Genomic DNA, 17,528 nt, shown 5'->3' with positions numbered 1-17,528 from the left:
GGCCTCACCTTTTGCAGGAGAAAGTAAAATTAATAAGAAAAAATTAAATGCTTTAATCAGACCAATCAGATTGTTTTAATGTAATTGAGATTTTCTCTCTAACTTCTATACACTCAACTGTGACGCTTTCCACAAAGCAGAGGATAAAATGTTCTTTCCTTCTGCTGACCCCTGGACTTCCTTAGGCTCTTAAAATTTCCAAGGCTTAGCACAGTATCAGGACCATGGTAAGATTCTTACATTTTCAATGAATTATATTAATGAGCTATTTTTGTTGTTATGCTTCCTGGTCCTAATACCATTTTCTTACTATTCTCATCATGAAATTATTTATGTATTAACTGAAAAGTGCCTGCTAAATATAATATAATGTTCACCACAACATCATGACAGGCATAGATTATTTATGCTGACCTGAAAGTTGTAAACATAGGAACAACATTGGTAATTTTAAAAGGCTAACCTGTTCTTTTGAAAACGTTGACTATGTATCAATGACAGAAGAGAATACAGTAACCACAGATTACCCACAAAACCATTTCATTCACTGAAGGCCTTTTCATGGTCCTTTTCATTTCTAAATTACTCAACAAAAATTAACTCCAATAGAAACAAATTCGTGGGCGGTGCCTGTGGCTCAAGGAGTAGGGAGCCAGCCCCATATGCTGGAGGTGGCGGGTTCAAACCCGGCCCTGGCCAAAACCTCAAAACAAAACAAATTTGCTACAGAAGGAACAAAACCAGTAACTCAACTGAAGGCTTCAAAAGGTGATCTTGCTTTAAATTTTTCCCCAAAATAAACATCTAAATACAAGGTGGCCATATAGTTCGTGCACAATTTAAAATTGCACATGAACTTGAGGCCATCCTGTAGAACACCACATTTCTTGTAAACTGACTCCATGGTGAATTGTTCAGAATGGTTTTCCATTATGATCAGAGAATGCTGGAAATGGAGGCATTTCAAAGCCTCCATTTCATTAATTTGACGATAATTATTTGTGAATCAGTTATGTTCATTAAAAACTGACGCTATTTACAGCACACATGTTAATGCAAGGCTGGGTACCCCAGGAGGATGAACCTCGCAAAAGAACACCAGTCTGCAGGGCACATAAAGGCAGATGGCTGCTGACAAAACTACTCTGGCCTCACTAGAGACTAAAATCCAGATTTTCTTTTCAAAGTCATGACTCACATGGTAGAAAGATTTTAGACAATTGACAGTCAGATAGATAGATGACAGTATTTGTTGTTGTCGTTTTTGACAGTATTTGTTCATACTTTGAGTTCTATGGCTTGCAGTTCTACTACATAGCCGGTTGGTCTGGAATAAATCAGTGAAGTCTTTGCACAGCTAATGTGATTGCCCTTAACACAATTTACAGCTTTTACTCAAAGAAACCACTTATTTTTTTGAGACAGAGTCTCACTTTGCTGCCCTTGGTAGAGTACCAAGGCATCATAGCTCACAGCAACCTCAAACTCTTGGGTTTAAGCAATCCTATCGCCTCAGGCTCCCAAGTAGCTGGGACTATAGCTGCCTGCCACAATGCCTGGCTATTTTTTTCGATTTTTCATAAATATGTGTCTGGTTCTTCCTTAGACTGGCCTCTAACTCCTGAGCTCAAGTAATCCTCCTGCCTAGGCCTCCCAGAGTGCTGGGATTACAGGTGTGAGCCACCGTGCCCAGCTATAAAGAAGTCATTTTTATGAAAGCGAAATGTACGAAAGTCCTGTCTTAGTGTAAATGGCATCGTGATGGACTATTAAAGACGCTAGAGTCATTTCCTTTCATTAAAAAAATCATGCATGCTGGCATGCACACATATGTTCACACACACACACACATTCAGCACCTAGCTCAAGAAATAGCATGTTATCAACAATTTCAGAAACCTCTGTGTGTCTGTTCGTGGGATCATATCTCCAAACTTCATTTCCAGAAGAAACCATCATCTGACATTTTTGTTTATCATTCTTTTAATTTTCTGCGGAGTTTTACTGCATGTATTTTTCATTAATAAATGATGTACTGCTTATTTCTGCATTTTATGGACTTTCTGCCAATGGTATACATTCTTTGGTGATTTAATAATTTTCTCTGTCAGTGCGGTTTCTGTGATTCATCCAGGGGTGTGTGGCTACACTGCACTTACTTTCTGTGCTCCGTACAATTCGTGGCACCGAGAGATCACCATTTATGCAGATGAGATATTAGTGATGTTTCTAGTTTTTACGTTATTGTAAACAATGCTGCAATAAACATTCCTGAACCTGCCCACTTGTTCACATGTGTAATAACAATAGTTTCTCCAGGGAAGGAAATGTGGGTTTAGAATATGTATGTCTTCAACAATACAGGTATTTTCAGATCATTATTGAAAATGAGCATATCAATTTACACTTCGCCAGCAAAGGACAAAAGTTCCTCAGACTCCACATCTTGCCAACACTTGGCACGTTCAAAAATGGTTACTCACACACACAAAAATGGCTCACTGCCCACAGATATTCACTCCAGAATCATATCATGCTTCTAACAGAATTTGAGTTCGTTAAAATGAATGTGCTCTATCCAAAGGCTATGAAGAGTCAGTGTTTTTATCTATAAGATGAGAAGCATAAGTTTTAACAATAATCCTGTTGAAGCTTATAAGTTAGTTCTCCATTTCTCTGGTAAGAATATTGCCTACAATGTTATGTCAAAACATTTGTGTCAAACTGCTGTGTTTTGCCAAAGAGGTAAATTTTCCAGTCAAAACAATGAATTAGAAGCTATTAATGATGTCTTCCAAGATTAGGAAGTCATTGTACGAGAGAAAACAAGGGGGAGATAATCCCCAAATCAGGATGCAGGAGATAAGGTAGTTTGTTGATCTCCACGCCAGAATTTTGCTTTGAATTCTCTAACTTTTTGCCGTCCTTTCACCAACTTTAAGTCACTCAATTAATAGACCACAGGGAGGCCTCAAATTTATGAAGCACTTAAAGCTCAAACACAATTCTTGCTTCTTCTCATAATATATATATATAGCCCTTGTAGTGTTTTATTTTTATTATAAAAATTACTTCATGTACTGAAAGTCACCATAGTATTAGTATATCCATTTCTGATTTAGTCAGCTACAGTCCATTTGGTAATCATTAGCTGAGAATGTTTATTGGTAAAATACTTGATCCCTGAGTTATAAATTACTTGAAAAAAATTATTCGACTTATTTGAAAGCAAGGCTACTAACATACATCTATCTATCTATCTATCTATCTATCTATCTATCTATCTATCTAAACTCTCTATTTCCAGAAGGCAGTGTTCACATATCAGGATGGGATTTAGAAATGCAGCCGAGTTTATGAACTTATAAATTTATAAGGGCTAAAGAAATGCAGGTAAGACCAGCCAGTACCTGCAAATAGCTCACTTTCCAGGGTTCTATGACCTACAAATTGTACCCACATCCAAGGCAATTATTCTGCAAATGAAGGTGAGTCAGGAAGGAATCAGTGGAATAAAGAGATAGTCTTGCAAAGTACATCCCTGATCACTTCTAGAGAAAAATTAAAGGTCCCCGAGTCCAGCCTTCATTATGAACAGGAGCATATTAGATTTGGAAAGACAAAGACCCCAGAATGAGACCAGCGTGGAATGACAATGAGGAGGCAGCATCTCCAGGAGGTTGTCAATGCCAAACTCTGAGAGGCAGGCAGAGGAATTCGCAGCAATCCCAGCTGCGGCTTTGTAGACACTGCCCTAAAAAATCCTCTCTCATTTCACTGGAACCTCGTCAAACCGACACACCCACAGAAACATCAACTCTGCTCCTTCTCAGGTAGAATAAACATATACAATCAGGAATAGGACACACGTCAAATCCATGCTTTGGATTTCCTGCTTCCTCTCTCTTTCTTTCTTTTCTTTTTTTTTAGAAAGTAGATTACTCTTTAATTTTTATTTTTTTATTAAGTCATAGCTGTGTACATTAATACTATCATGGGGTACAGTGGTGGTTTCTATATACAATTTGGAATACTTTGACCAACTGGCTATTTCATAGCCTTCATGTCATTTTCTTAGTTGTTATGTTAAGACATTTATATTCTACATTTCGTAAGATTCACATGTGATTGGTGGGATCACGCCTATGATTTATCCTATCTCTTTCTTAAAGGCTGGCTCAGCTTTCATTTTTCAATCAAAACAAAGGATCTAACTTGAAGCCTCTGTGGCTAAACTTATTATTTAAACTTATTTAATTCATTTAATTAAACATTTTTTACAACAAAATCTAGCCATCCAAGCAAATATAGGATATATTTTTAATGCTCATTTACATTTTACCAACTATCCTCTGGGGAGCTTATTTCCTCTTGCTATTTTACCTAGCTAATTCCTTTTTAATCCACGTTTGGGGCTCTAGTTTCTTTGGTTTCTAAAACATTGTTAACAGTCAATAAAAATATTATTTTAAACATCAAAATTATATGCCCTTCAGATTAATAAATCCCTTGAAGGCTTTACAGCCTTCTTACAAATAATCATTTTGGAAATTAGTAATTTAAAACTGGGTTGCTATGTATATTACTAATAATGTCATGGAGAAACATTTTCAAGGTATATGTGGTCTTTATGCCAAGAAATAAATATGGAGGAGGTGAAAATACAAAAAAAGAAAAAAAAAAAACACAGCAAGACAGCTACAATAGTTATAAAAAATGTAGTGGCTCTTTGGCGCAGCCTGCAATAGAAAAGGAGTGTTTGGCAATAACATTTGTACAAATTCACCCGTGTTGGGTGATATAATATCACATTCCCGTTATGTACTGCCTTTAACTTTACCGCTTAAAGTAATCATCTTTCAGGGTTTTTTTGTAGGACTAACCTCATAAACGGACAGGGCCATCTCAAAGAGTATTACATCTCCAGGGAAAACTTAAAGACAGATTTCCCCTATATGGGAAATCCTCGGTGTTTAAAGACAGCAGCGCTGGCATTGAAGCTTTAGAAACATTGTCCTCAGGGAAAGTCCCAAAAGTGGATTAGTGATTTATCTTTTCCAGAACTCCCATACAATTCATGGTATGGAATTATGAAGATAATGGACATCCGAAGGAATTCTCTGTAGGAGTCTATACTTTGTATCCATTAATCCTCCCTAATTCAGCTCTATAGGTGTCAGCAAAGGTCTCTTCCTTCACCACTTAGGAATCTGGACACTTCAACACATGTGATGAAAACGAATAATGCCAAGGGCTACCCTCCTGAGCAACAACTTGCCTCCACTTGCTGGCCTGATGGAGAACATCACATTGACTTCCTAGAGCAGTGGTGCTCAACCTGTGGGTCACCACGCACAGGAACTATATTAAAGGGCTGCGGCATTTAATACAGGAAGGTTGAGAACCACTGTCCTAGAGGATTAAAACCTCTGAATGGACTGCTTCATAACTATTTATCATCCTTAAAACTCTTCTAGAAATGCCAGTGATCATAGCTGCAAGGCTCCTGCAGGTGCACCCTTCCTGATTAAAGCTTCTCTGCTGCATTGCTAATAAATAGCGACATTAATTTCCAAGCCGCATGGAAGTGCGTGAAGTCCTGCTTTCTCTCACACAAAGCAAGGAGGAAAAAACCAGAATTAGGCTTTGATATTTAGTTGATTTCTTTAAGAGCAAGGACTGTTGTAAGAAAGAATTTTTACCTTGATTTGTTAATTTTGGTAAACATTTATCTTATAAAATGGAATAAAAGAAAAAAATAATCAGTAAGAAAGACGACACACTTTCCATTACCTTGGACACTCGGTTGGCAACCTCCCTGCCCACGGTCAGCCCCTGGACGAAGGTCCGAGCAGCGATGAAGGCGCGGGTAACCTGGATCTTCAGCTTCCGGGGCACGTCTCCAAAGGGCTTCAGCTGGTCTGTGTATTTGCTCACACATTCCAGGTAGTCCTCGCTGAAGTGGTACTGAGGGTTTATCAGCTGAAACATCCGCTCCAGCAGCCGAGCCCAGAAGTCATTGAGCATGTCTTCCAGATTGACATTGCCCCCGGTGTAGTATCTTTTCAGCTCTGTGAAAAGATCCTGGAACACTTCCGAGTTCTGCATGTACAGCATTCCATAGGTCCGTACAAACATATCATTTAGTGACTTTTCTGCGTTCTCTAGAAGCTCCCGGAAAAATTCTGCAGATAAAACAGGAAAAGAGTCATAAGTTACTAACATCTAGAAAGCCTAAGACATCTACTTACCTTAAACACCACTGCATTTAATGGGCAATTTCACACCAAAAGACATACCCCGTGATTAATGTATTAATGAAGGAATAAAAATAATAGTTTAAATGAGATCTGACCTATGCCGTCTATGAGTCAAAGAAAACAGAAGACCCCAGTAACATCCATCCATAAGAGCATCTATTAGTGTTAGGAGCTGACTATGTAATACTCCTCCAGAATAAGGCCATTCCTTCTTCATTTATCATTTTTGTCGAGAAAAATCTCATGGCTTGATAAAAACTCAAATTAGCCAGGCACGGTGGCTCACACCTGTCATCTTAGCACTCCAGGAAGCCGAGGTGGGTAGATCACGTGAACTCAGGAGTTTGAGACCAGACCAGCCTGAGCAAGAATGAGACCCTATCTCTACTAAAATAGAAAAAATTAGCTGGGCATTGTGGCAGGTACCTGTAGTTCCAGCTACTTGGGAGGTAAGGCAAGAGGGTTGCTTGAACCCAAGACTCTGAGGTTGCTGTGAGCTATGATGCCATAGCACTCCACCTTGGGATGAGAGAATAAAACTCTGTCTCCAAAAAATAATTATTAACATAAAAGATTTAAAAAAAATTAAAAACTCAAATCAAAACAGGTTGCAACCATAATGTGCAAAGCATCATTATTAACATAATGATAAATACATTTGCTTCAGCCTATTTACAAAGTTGTCCTAACCTTAAATTCAATTAAATTGCTTTTATTTGGAATAGTCCATAAACGGGATACTCAAATTAGTTTAATATTTTGGACTCCCTCTACTTTCTATATATAGCAATCAATTAGCAGTGTTCCAGAGATTCGTAATGCAATTAAATTCACTTAATACTAAAGCTATAATGAATATAATTTAGGTGGTCATAATGAGTTAGAAAGCCAGGAAGTGTCTGGGATTATCATTATAAACTATCACTTAATAGAACTTGAATAAAATATTGGCAATTGGGTTTTCTGGTTAAAATAAAAAGTATGTACCAAAAATGAACTCTCCCATCCTGCTATAGTACCCGAGTGTCACTGAGATCACTGACAGGACACAAAACATCGCAGACATTAAAGACATTAGATACTGTCATCCCCACTAGCGCTCATGTCACACTCTCTCAAGGGACCCTTCTTGTGTAACGGGAACCCTTCTGTTTGCACAAATAACGCCTGGGTGGGGCAAGCTGAGGTTTTATCCATTTGTGGAATATACATTGAAGTGAGAAAAAAGGTCAGGAGAGATAATGCCTCAGAGTTTAACGGTCCCTTTCCCAAGAATGGAGTGATTTCGCTTTCCCCAGTCAGAGTTTCATTTTATTCCCCTGAAGCTACATCCCTCCTCAGAAATGCAGACACAAACCAAGTCCCTGCATTTTAAGGACTTCAAGTAGGAATTTTTCAAAAATGAATTTTTTTTTTTCTGAAGCCCTGGAGGAGTATGTTCTAAGACACGGAAGGAAAAGCGACTAATTCCTCTGCATGGGCCCCACGGATGCTCCTTGAGCTGTCTCAGAAGCTGGCTGAAGCAGCACTTCATTTAGCTGCAACCGTTCTAATTCATGTAGAATTGGACCATTGTCTTGATAGTTAGATAACCTCTATGATAATCACAGCTTTTTTGTATTTCTTTTCTTTTCTTTTCTTTTCTTTTTGAGACAGAATATCACTTTGTCATCCTTGGTAGAGTGCTGTGGCGTCACAGCTCATAGCAACCTCCAACTCTTGGGCGTAAGCCATTCTCTTGCCTCAGCCTCCTGGTTAGCTGGGACTACAGGCACCCACCACAATGCCCCGCTATCCTTTGGTTGCAGTTGTCATTTTTGTTTAGCAGGCCCTGGGCCCTGGTGTATGTGGCTGGTGACCTACCCACTGGGCATCAGGAGCCTAGCCGTATTTGTTTTCAAATAAGACAAAAGTACCAAAGGGTAAAACCACTCTGACCCCTTGTTTATCTTCTTCGTATGAGAGAATACATTTTTTTTCTTAAATATAGAAATTCTATTGCTACAGTGGCAAGGAATTTTTGGAATTATCTAAAGGTCAAGGCTTAGAAAGTTTTGGTTCAAGTGTAACTTTGTTCAAGTTACTGCTTTTTTTTTTTTAATTTTTGCTAAACATAAAACCAGGTTACATATCACTAAACCTAGCTTTAGGATTCAGTAAAGAAAATGAGTGTTGAAGCAGATAGGGCAAAATTTTCAAAACTGGCACAGGACCAATTTATCAAAATGTTTATCTGTGCTATATGTTGATGCTACGTGTGATTTTATAAAATCAGGAGCATTTCAAAATCTTTTCAGAAATACTGTTTACCAAGCTTGTCCTAAAATTGAAACTATATTAAATTATTAATGCCAAAGTATAAAAATATCGTAAGTACTATCTTTTAACAGTGAAACCAAGAATGAGACTAAGGCCTTAGCCAAGGCCTTGCCTCTGAGACAGGAACAGGGTGAAAGGTTTTAGAGATTGTGAAGGAAGGTAGAAAAGAAGGCAAAATCACTGAATTGAAAAATACTAATATAATGAGACTGGAAAGTGGATTCTAATCATGAGCTCTGGACAGCCTATTCATTTATCTTCTTTTTGAGGTCAATTATTTTGCTGGACTCAGGAATTAAAGCCTAATTTATTGAATACAGACTACTGCCTTCAGCAATGAATAGTCAGTAGTCAATAGTGTGGTCTGGATTTGTAAAGAGCTAAAAATAAGAGAGAGACAGAGAGAGGAGAGGGAATGAATATGAATCTTCTGCTCCTCATTGTTCACCAAAGATTTGAGCTATAAATGCTCCTCTCTAGACATAAAGATTTTATTGTTTCTTTTACTAAGGTTCATGCCTTAGACTTCTCCCTCCTGACACAGGGAACAGTGAATGGTTAAAACCAGACTGCCTACTCTCTGTGCCTTGTGCTTTGTTTTCTAAGTTTGCATTCATGATGTACTATAGAAATGAAGAAACATTTCATTAGATTCTAAGCTTAGAGTTTTGTCTAAGGGTGTGCCATTGTCTCAAAAGTTTGCTGTAAGCTTCACTGGCCTCAAAAGTCAAGTATTATTCCTTGTTCGAAATCATTATGTGGCTTACTGATCTCAAGTCAAAGGTAATATTTGGTATTGAAAGACACAAAAGTATCAACCCATTATGACAAGTTGCTACCTTAAGGTGAATTCATCTTAGACCCTATGAAAAATGGGGATCCAAGGTACCCAGGCAAAACTGGTGTCCTGCAAAAATAAGTAAACTCATTTTGTTTTCAGGACGTGTGCAGACTTCTGCCTTTTGAAAGTTGGTTCTTTGAATAAAGTATTTTATGCTTGGATGAAAACTGTTTCTCAGCGAATCACACAAGGTTGAGATGTAGAAGGCTGTTATCTGGCCCATGTTGCTGATGGAGTATCTTGTCCAAACAGTATCAGCCAGAACAAAATTCAAGACTGGTATAAGAAAAGACCATCTCAATCTAACCCTTTGTTTAACGGGAGAGAACAAAGCTCACCCTGGATTAAGTCTTCAGTCAACAAAAATTTTTATCAACAAGAAACAGTTTGGCAGAAAAACGCCATTTGATTTTTTTCTACTTCCTCAATCACAAAATATACATCAAAGGTGGTTGCTTAGGGCTTGGTTATGCTTCATAGGTGCACGAAAGAACTTTTCCAGCCAGCATGAGCCTCTGGGAGCATTTTATTCATCTAGAGGGGAGATCTCAATGCAAACATCTGTTTGCTGCAGGGCAGACCATCTCAAGTGGGAACACAGTCTTGCAGATAAAAACCACCACTGCTGCAAAAAGCAAAAAGAATGCCCGGGCAATGCTGCCTGACGGCTTGGAGGGGTCTCTTAAGGGGCAAAATTGAGCTCCTAGGAGCTAAGAGGCACCCTAAGGATATCTGAGAAAGGCTCCAAAAGAAGCCTCCAGATAAATGGATTGAAATGTGAGGTGGCACACAGGGCCACAGGGAGACATGCGCAACAGTGGCAAATCAGAGGAGAGGCTCCCTAGGAATTTGCAGTCCCCAGGAAACAGAAAAACCTTCTAACATTCAACCTAGTAATGTCTCACTCATAAACATGCTGTCAATAAACACTGTATGCTGAATCGGGGACAGGATTGGATTCAGCATTGTTTTCCTACTTTTGTCTCATACTTTTCAAGATATTTGTCATTAAGAGCCTGTTTAAAAGCCATGTTTCAGCATGGTCCTAGTAACTCAGAAGCCAGTGAGTGAAAAGTTTGGGTCACTAGTCAGCGGAGACTGCAGGTAGCACCTGCCCTGCCCTGAGAAGCAGGTGGGCTTCCTTCAGCTCAGAAACACACACACACGTGCGCGCAGTGTGTGCCTCTGTGGAGATGTCTGCTAATCTTTGTCTTTCTACCTTCCCACAAGGAAAGCGTGCTAAATCAGTTTGGGCAGCCCAGCCAAGCTTTGGCTAAGCAGTGCCCCAAGGGAGGAGCCGACACAGAGGATAAAATGGTTCTGAAAGCTGATATCCCACAAGGAGCGGCTGTGATTCACAGACAATGAAATTACCACCCTGCTCTCACCCCACGCCTTTCTCAAGGTTAAACGAGAATGAACGTCCTTCCTCGTTGCACATACATCTACCAGCCTTCACTTATATCTTTTGACATAATTTCTCCTTTTAAAAGTCTCCTTGTTTACATAATAACGTGATACGGACAGCAGGAAAATGCTGAGTTGATGAGGAGTGTCACCGGAGGGAGACCACTGTCTTCCATGCCACAGTCGACCCTAAGGATGAGAAACCATGGTCGCTAAGTGGCCATCTGCTCCCACTCCCCAGGGGCTGAGACCTTGTAAGACCATAGAGGCTAAGTTGGATGATGTTCAGGATGTCTGTCCTTGCCACACAAACAGTCCCCTTCACGTGTGGTCCTTAGCAGTACGATGTCACGATGCTACCTCAGGTGTCTCGACCTCCCCACAGTTACCATTCTGAGCTGAATAATTCTTTGTTGGGGTAGTCGTGGGGAGGCCACACCCTGTGCATCTTAACACATTAGGTATCACCCCTGGTGTCGACCTACCAGCGGGCAGCAGCCTCCGCCTTCCCTCATTACTGGCAACCAGAATGTTCCAGACACGGCCGATTGTCTAAGTCACTCTCACTCCCCACCTTACTCCCGAGAGATACCCTTTTATTGATAAATCCAGAGACCTGCAAATAGAATATAAAAGCCTCCCCCCAAAAGGCCAGCACATTTCTAGATCTCATCAACTCCAGGGTTTATTTATGATAAAAACTGAGGAGGTTGTGTTTTGAATGGGAGGACCTGAAACTCAGACTACAGGACGATTCTCGGTAGTCAATATTGTCATTTTCATGCCTGTCACATGGCAGGGGCTTAGAAATGGCTGACAGGGAGGGAATAAGTGGGTAGATGAGCATAAGCATCCAGTGACACACCCGTCACTCCGCCTGGTCAGGACACCTCTTAGATAGTAATAGCTTCATGGACTCAGCTCACAAAGGGGGAGACACCACAACCCATGGTGTGGAACAGGACACATCTGATTTGCCCTCCTGTCATCCTCCAAATGCTTATATTAATAAATTTATACACACATAAAAACTCACATCTTCCCTTGTCCCAAGTTCATGAGAATATATGCATAAAATACTATACGAGGTGGCCATCAGCACTGTTCTACTTGACTTTCACTCCAAAGTCTGCCTGTCCTAAGCCACTCTCCGCTGGCTTAATTACTGCCTCCGCTGCTGCGGCCCTGCAGGGACTTGACTTCATAGCCCATGATCTCACCAAGCTGAACGCATTCACATTCACCTGCATACTCATTTAAGCAATGCCAAGTGGGCTCCATTTCAGTTAACTCCCAAACCACATTGCACACTCACACAGGAAGCCTCTTCCATTCAATAAACAATCTGTTGTATCGAATAAACTCACTTTGGAGATTTGTTTTCTTGTTGTTTTTAATAAACAAGACTGTGACATCCTGTATTTCTTCACAACATAGGTTTTAAAAAAGAAATTTTATAGGGGAAAAAGGAATAGAATTATTTTGAATAGACATCTTCCTGCATCATATCAGTAATTTTTAAAGATCATTTGCATTTTTTGTATAAGCAGAGGCTCAGAATGCATTTATCAAAAAACTATGGGATTGAAATAATACAAAATCATTTAAAATAATGTATTCAAGAAGGGATGAATCAGAACCTATAATTAATAAAAGACAACATTGTATTTTTTTGTTTTTGTTTTTGTTTTTGTTTTTGTTTTGAGGCAGAATCTCATTCTGTGGTATCAGCCTAGCTCACGGCAACTTCAGACTTCTGGGCTCAGGTGATCCTCCTTTCTCAGCCTCCTGAGTAGCAGAAAATACAGATGTACACCACGGAGCCCAGCTAATTTCTCTATTTTATATAGAGATGGGGTTTCCCTCTTGCTCAGGCTGGTCTCAAACTTCTGATCTCAAGCAATCCTTCCAGAGTGCTAGGATTATGACAGACAACATTGTTATAAACAAAAATTCATTTGTGACATGTCTCTTCTTCGTTACTTAGTTTTCTGTTTGTTTTGCTTTGTTTTGAGACAGAGTCTCACTATGTCTGAGTAGAGTGCTATGGTGTCACAGCTCACAGCAACCTCAAACTTGCGGGCTTAAGCGATTCTCTTACCTCAGCTTCCCAAGTACCGGGGACTACAGATGCCTGCCACAACACCCAGCTATATTTTTGTTGTAGTTGTCATTGTTGTTTAGCTGGCCTGGGCTGGTTTTGAACCTGCCACCCTGGGTGTATGTGGCTGGCACCCTCCCCACTAAGCTACAGGCACTGCCACTTCTTAGTTTCTTTGTTTTGTTTTGTTTAGCAGGCCAGGGTGGGGTTCAAACCCACCAGCCCCGGTGTGTGTGGCCGGGGCCCTAACCACTGAGCAAGAGGCACTGAGTCTATTCTTCATCAAAGTGATCTAGTAATCCACCTCGTTCCTGTTTGAGAGATTATTAGAATCAAATTTTTGACCCTGAAGTAAATGTTGTCCCTCCCCTCTACATACAGAAAGCAATTTAAAATGCAAACAACATGGCAATAGAATATTTTCACTATTGCTATTTGTCTCTGTTCCATTTTTGGAAAAAAGTAAAAATGCCATACCTTAAGTGAAGGGAAAATACGGATTTGTAATAATGAATGAAGTGAATGTTAAACAAAACTAGAGATAGCATCTAAGAGGTTGCCTGATTTCTAATGCATATCAGATACCACATTAGAAGTGTCATTTAGTTGTATGCAAATCAGAGATTATCAAAGCATATCTTCATTTGCAGATGAGGAAACTGAGACTTAAAATGTTAATTGAGTTGCCCTTGACCACTAGGAGCAGCGTGAAACCCCAAGCTCTGAAAAGAAACAACAAGAAACAGCGTGGCTTTGTAGTTCATCCTGAGTCAAATTTTCAGACTGTGATATGAATAATTAATAGGAATAGTATAAGATCCTGAGATAGCTGATAAAATCACATTTCAATATAAACTTCCCAGTGCATTCTCAATGGCACTACATAGTTATTCTATATAGAGAGGAATATATTCACATCACTGGTAAGTTATATGCAAATCACATTTTCACAGTTCACTAATACCATACTAAAGTAAGGAATTCAGTATTGAAGTCTTAAAACACTTTTTCATTATGGCCCTATGCTGGTTATCCTTTAAGGAAATATGAGTGTCCTTAAAACAAGAGCTATCTGTATTATTTGTTCCAACCAAGGAGACTCACAGGAATGGGGCCCTGACTCTGCACAGCAGTCTTACGGCAAGACAAAAGCAATGGAGAATGGGCAAGGAAGCTGGTCACGCAGTTCGTCTGCTGTGTGGGGACACTGTCAGAAAGAATACACAAAGGAAATGTGTTTCCATTTCTAAGTTAAAGGATATTATTACAGTTGTACAAATGACCGTAGTTACAAGAGACCACAGGTGCTTAACCATCCTGATACCCTGGATCCCTGTTTTCTGAGGAACACTTGACCTAGTCAGGAAGAGCTTGTGAAACTGAACTCTGAGTGACAGCCCTGGTGGAGACTCAGCGCCGGGGGTAATGCCTCCCCATCCCGAAGGCCCCTGGTAGAATATCTGCCGCACTTTGCGTTTCAGCATTTCCCAGGCCTATTTCCATTGCAGAACATGGAGCTTTGCTTCCCGCGGTGACCTATTACTGAAGTGCTAGGAGCTAAGAATGGTTTTTACATTTTTACATGTTTGAGTACAAACAAACCAAAATACAACCCCAACAACGAAGAACAAACAGGTCACAAAACCTTTTACGCGGTACAAAACCACAACAATATTTAACATCTAGCCCTTTACAGAAAAAATTTGCCAGTTCTTTGCACCAAGGGTCAAAATCTTAAGTGAGATGTTTGGAGATACATCAATTCGAGAAAATGTATTGTGCCTTTAAATTCTTACAGTCAGGAAGACGGTTTAATTATAAGTCACTTAGCTCTCTCATAAATAGCAGAATAAAAGTTCCTTTTCTCCCATTATTTTTAACTTACTTGGTACTTTGTCCCCTCCATAGCCCGTTCATCTCTTTATATTCCCTGCAAGGTAACTAGAGTTCAAAAGTAAATTCTTAAATCATGCAAATTATTTGGAGGATTTAGGTGACTTTAGGTGACTTGAAAGTGAGACACACTTAAATTTTCCTAACGTTGTAATCTAATAAGTTCCTGCTGACTTTCATAAGGAGGAAAATCCCACCATAACCCTGGCATATGACACAGACAACGTATTTAAAAAAGGGAAAAAATATATGCTCTACTCTGAAACTAGGTTAAGAAAATCTATTTGATTATAGTTTCCTTTTTAAATTTCTCTTCATGACAATAAAAGACACTGGAACTGTCCTTTAACACCTTAAAAAACTATCCAAGTCCCTATAACAAAATATAATGCTTAATATTAAATGTGTGGAACTATTTTCTGAAAATTATATCAACTATTAAAAATATTATAATTCTGACATTGGACACTACCTCAATCCAAAAGGAAACTGTATGATATTATTTCTAATGTGTGTTAGAAACTCTCATACGTTAAGAGTTAAATTTACATTTACTCGGATGTAAATAAGTGAACAGAATAAGAGTTCTGGGGAAAAACGTTTAGTCAATAAATCAAGCAGCTCGAGAATAAAATACTTCACTTTTAATGCATCATTCAGGTCAAGCGTACATCACCATTTTATATTTTCCCAATGTATCTAATCTAAGGGACTTTTCATGAAGAATTTTTTAATGAAAAGTTATCAGTTTCTAATCACAAATGTTCACTAAAAATAGTCAACACCTTGTACGGAAGCCTTTCAATTTAATACTATTAACATTAGCTGAAGAAACTAAATGCCAGGATATTTTTCAGAACCAGATGTTTAATTCAGCTGTCAAAAGCAAAGTTCCCTGAAGGCGGTACCACGCGATGGGTTGATACAGGGAGATTTGAAGCAATAAAGCAGTTTATAGAAATGTTGACTTGGATTCTCATTTCACAAGGTTATACTTTTCTGTACATACTGATCCTTTACACATTAGATTGATAAATGTTTTATTTCTTGGTAGGTTATTTCTCCCAAAGATATCTTTTAAAGTAAGAAAGACTGATTAGGCCATTCATGTCCTCAAGGTGGTATAGATAAACGATTAATTTCCAGAATCATGAATTAAGTTTGAAATTCGCTGATGGTTGCTCTTAAAAGCACACACCTGTTTTCAGCCTGTATTTCTGTCTCAGTCTAAGCATTGAATATAAAATTAAAAGCCGAGATGCTCTCCTAGTTCACTTTCATCATTACCCGGGTTCATCTTACATAGTTTCTTAGCCGACAGACAATGCCCTTTGGACCTCACCCACAACCCTGCTACCATTTTTCTTCCCGAAATAACATTAACCACAGCGTGGGTTATCTGTTTAACCCTATAAGTACCTACGGTATGGAACTACAGCAGAGGCAACTTAAAATCATTTCCAGCTTTTGCTTAATTCTCAAGTGAAAGAAAGAATTAGGTTCCAAACAAGACTAATAGTAATATATATATTTACTGTGCTCACAAACCCGTATCTTTCTCCAGCTCCCTTTCCTTCTTCATCCAAACATTTGCTGGGCAGCAAATGGAAACCCCCCTCTAACCCCAAACCACCAAAGGTGAACTCTGAGACACGGGGTGAAAACTGGTAACAAGAACCTGGGGCTTTGGGAACAAGACACTGGCTGTAAGGAGAATGTGGAGAACTAGCTGAATGCAATTTACTTCCTTTTTCCGTCATCATATCATTTAGTGGTTTTCAAGTGGGAGTTCCCATTAAGATCACTTTAAAAAACCTTGATGTTGAGGTGGTACTGTAGATGAATTAAATTCCATCTCTGAGAGTGGGATCCAAGCTCTGCAGATGAGCTGAACACTCAGCCAAGTTTGAGAATCACTGCAGCGCTCTGTCCTCGAGTGCTCTCACTCTACTTGATGCAGAATGGTGTGCGTGGGGGTGGAGGATGAGGCCAGATGACAGAGGGGCGGCGTATTAACTATACAACATGAAAGCCCCAATTTTCTTCTGCCCTTCACTTCCTTTCCCTTCCTTCTTCCCTCCCAGTAGACAGCCAGCCAGTGTCATGCTCTCAGGAAGACTCAGCAGTGTTGACAAGGGTGTATCGGGTATGTGAGCAACGTCCACAGCACTCCTGGAGGCAAGAGGGTGGGAGTCCCTTTTCTTTCTTTTTTTTTATTTCTTGTAGCATACCTATGTACATAAATGCAATCATGGGGTGCAGTGTGCTGTTTTCATATACATTATGAAATACTCTCATCAAACTGGTTAACATAACCTTCATGTCATTCTCTTAGTTATTGAGTTAAGACATTCATACTCTGCTTTTAGAACGATTCACTTGTACCCCTGTAAGATAAACCATAGAGGTGACCCCACCAATCACCCTCCCTCTCCCCATCCACCCCTCACCTCCCCCTCCCACCCCCTTCCCATATTCTAAGGTTATAATTAGGTTATGACATTCCTATAAAAGTGATGAATTGGTTTCAAAATAGGGCTGTGTACATTGAATACTTTTTCTTCCATTCTTGAGATACTTTACTGAGAAGAACATTTTCTTTTTTTTTCTTTTTTTTTTTTTTTTTAGACAGAGCCTCAAGCTGTCCCCCTGGGTAGAGTGCCATGGCATCACAGCTCACAGCAACCTCCAACTCCTGGGCTCAAGC

At 39.5% G+C, this 17,528-nt stretch overlaps 1 protein-coding gene across 1 annotated transcript in view; it reads right to left on the bottom strand.

The window, feature by feature from the left end:
• Positions 1–17,528, bottom strand: part of GPC6 (glypican 6) — a 1,125,082-nt gene that overhangs the window by 532,416 nt on the left and 575,138 nt on the right. The window contains exon 3 of the mRNA XM_003789574.2: positions 5,794–6,185. Within this exon, the coding sequence (XP_003789622.1) occupies positions 5,794–6,185 (392 nt within the window). The remainder of the gene's footprint in view (positions 1–5,793; positions 6,186–17,528) is intronic.

Source organism: Otolemur garnettii, unplaced genomic scaffold (assembly GCF_000181295.1).
Source record: "Otolemur garnettii isolate 467f Iridium unplaced genomic scaffold, OtoGar3 scaffold00034, whole genome shotgun sequence".
Classification (NCBI taxonomy): Eukaryota; Metazoa; Chordata; class Mammalia; order Primates; family Galagidae; genus Otolemur; species Otolemur garnettii.
The sequence above is the reverse complement of the archived record's forward strand: the minus strand, read 5'-3'. Positions and strand labels throughout refer to the sequence as shown.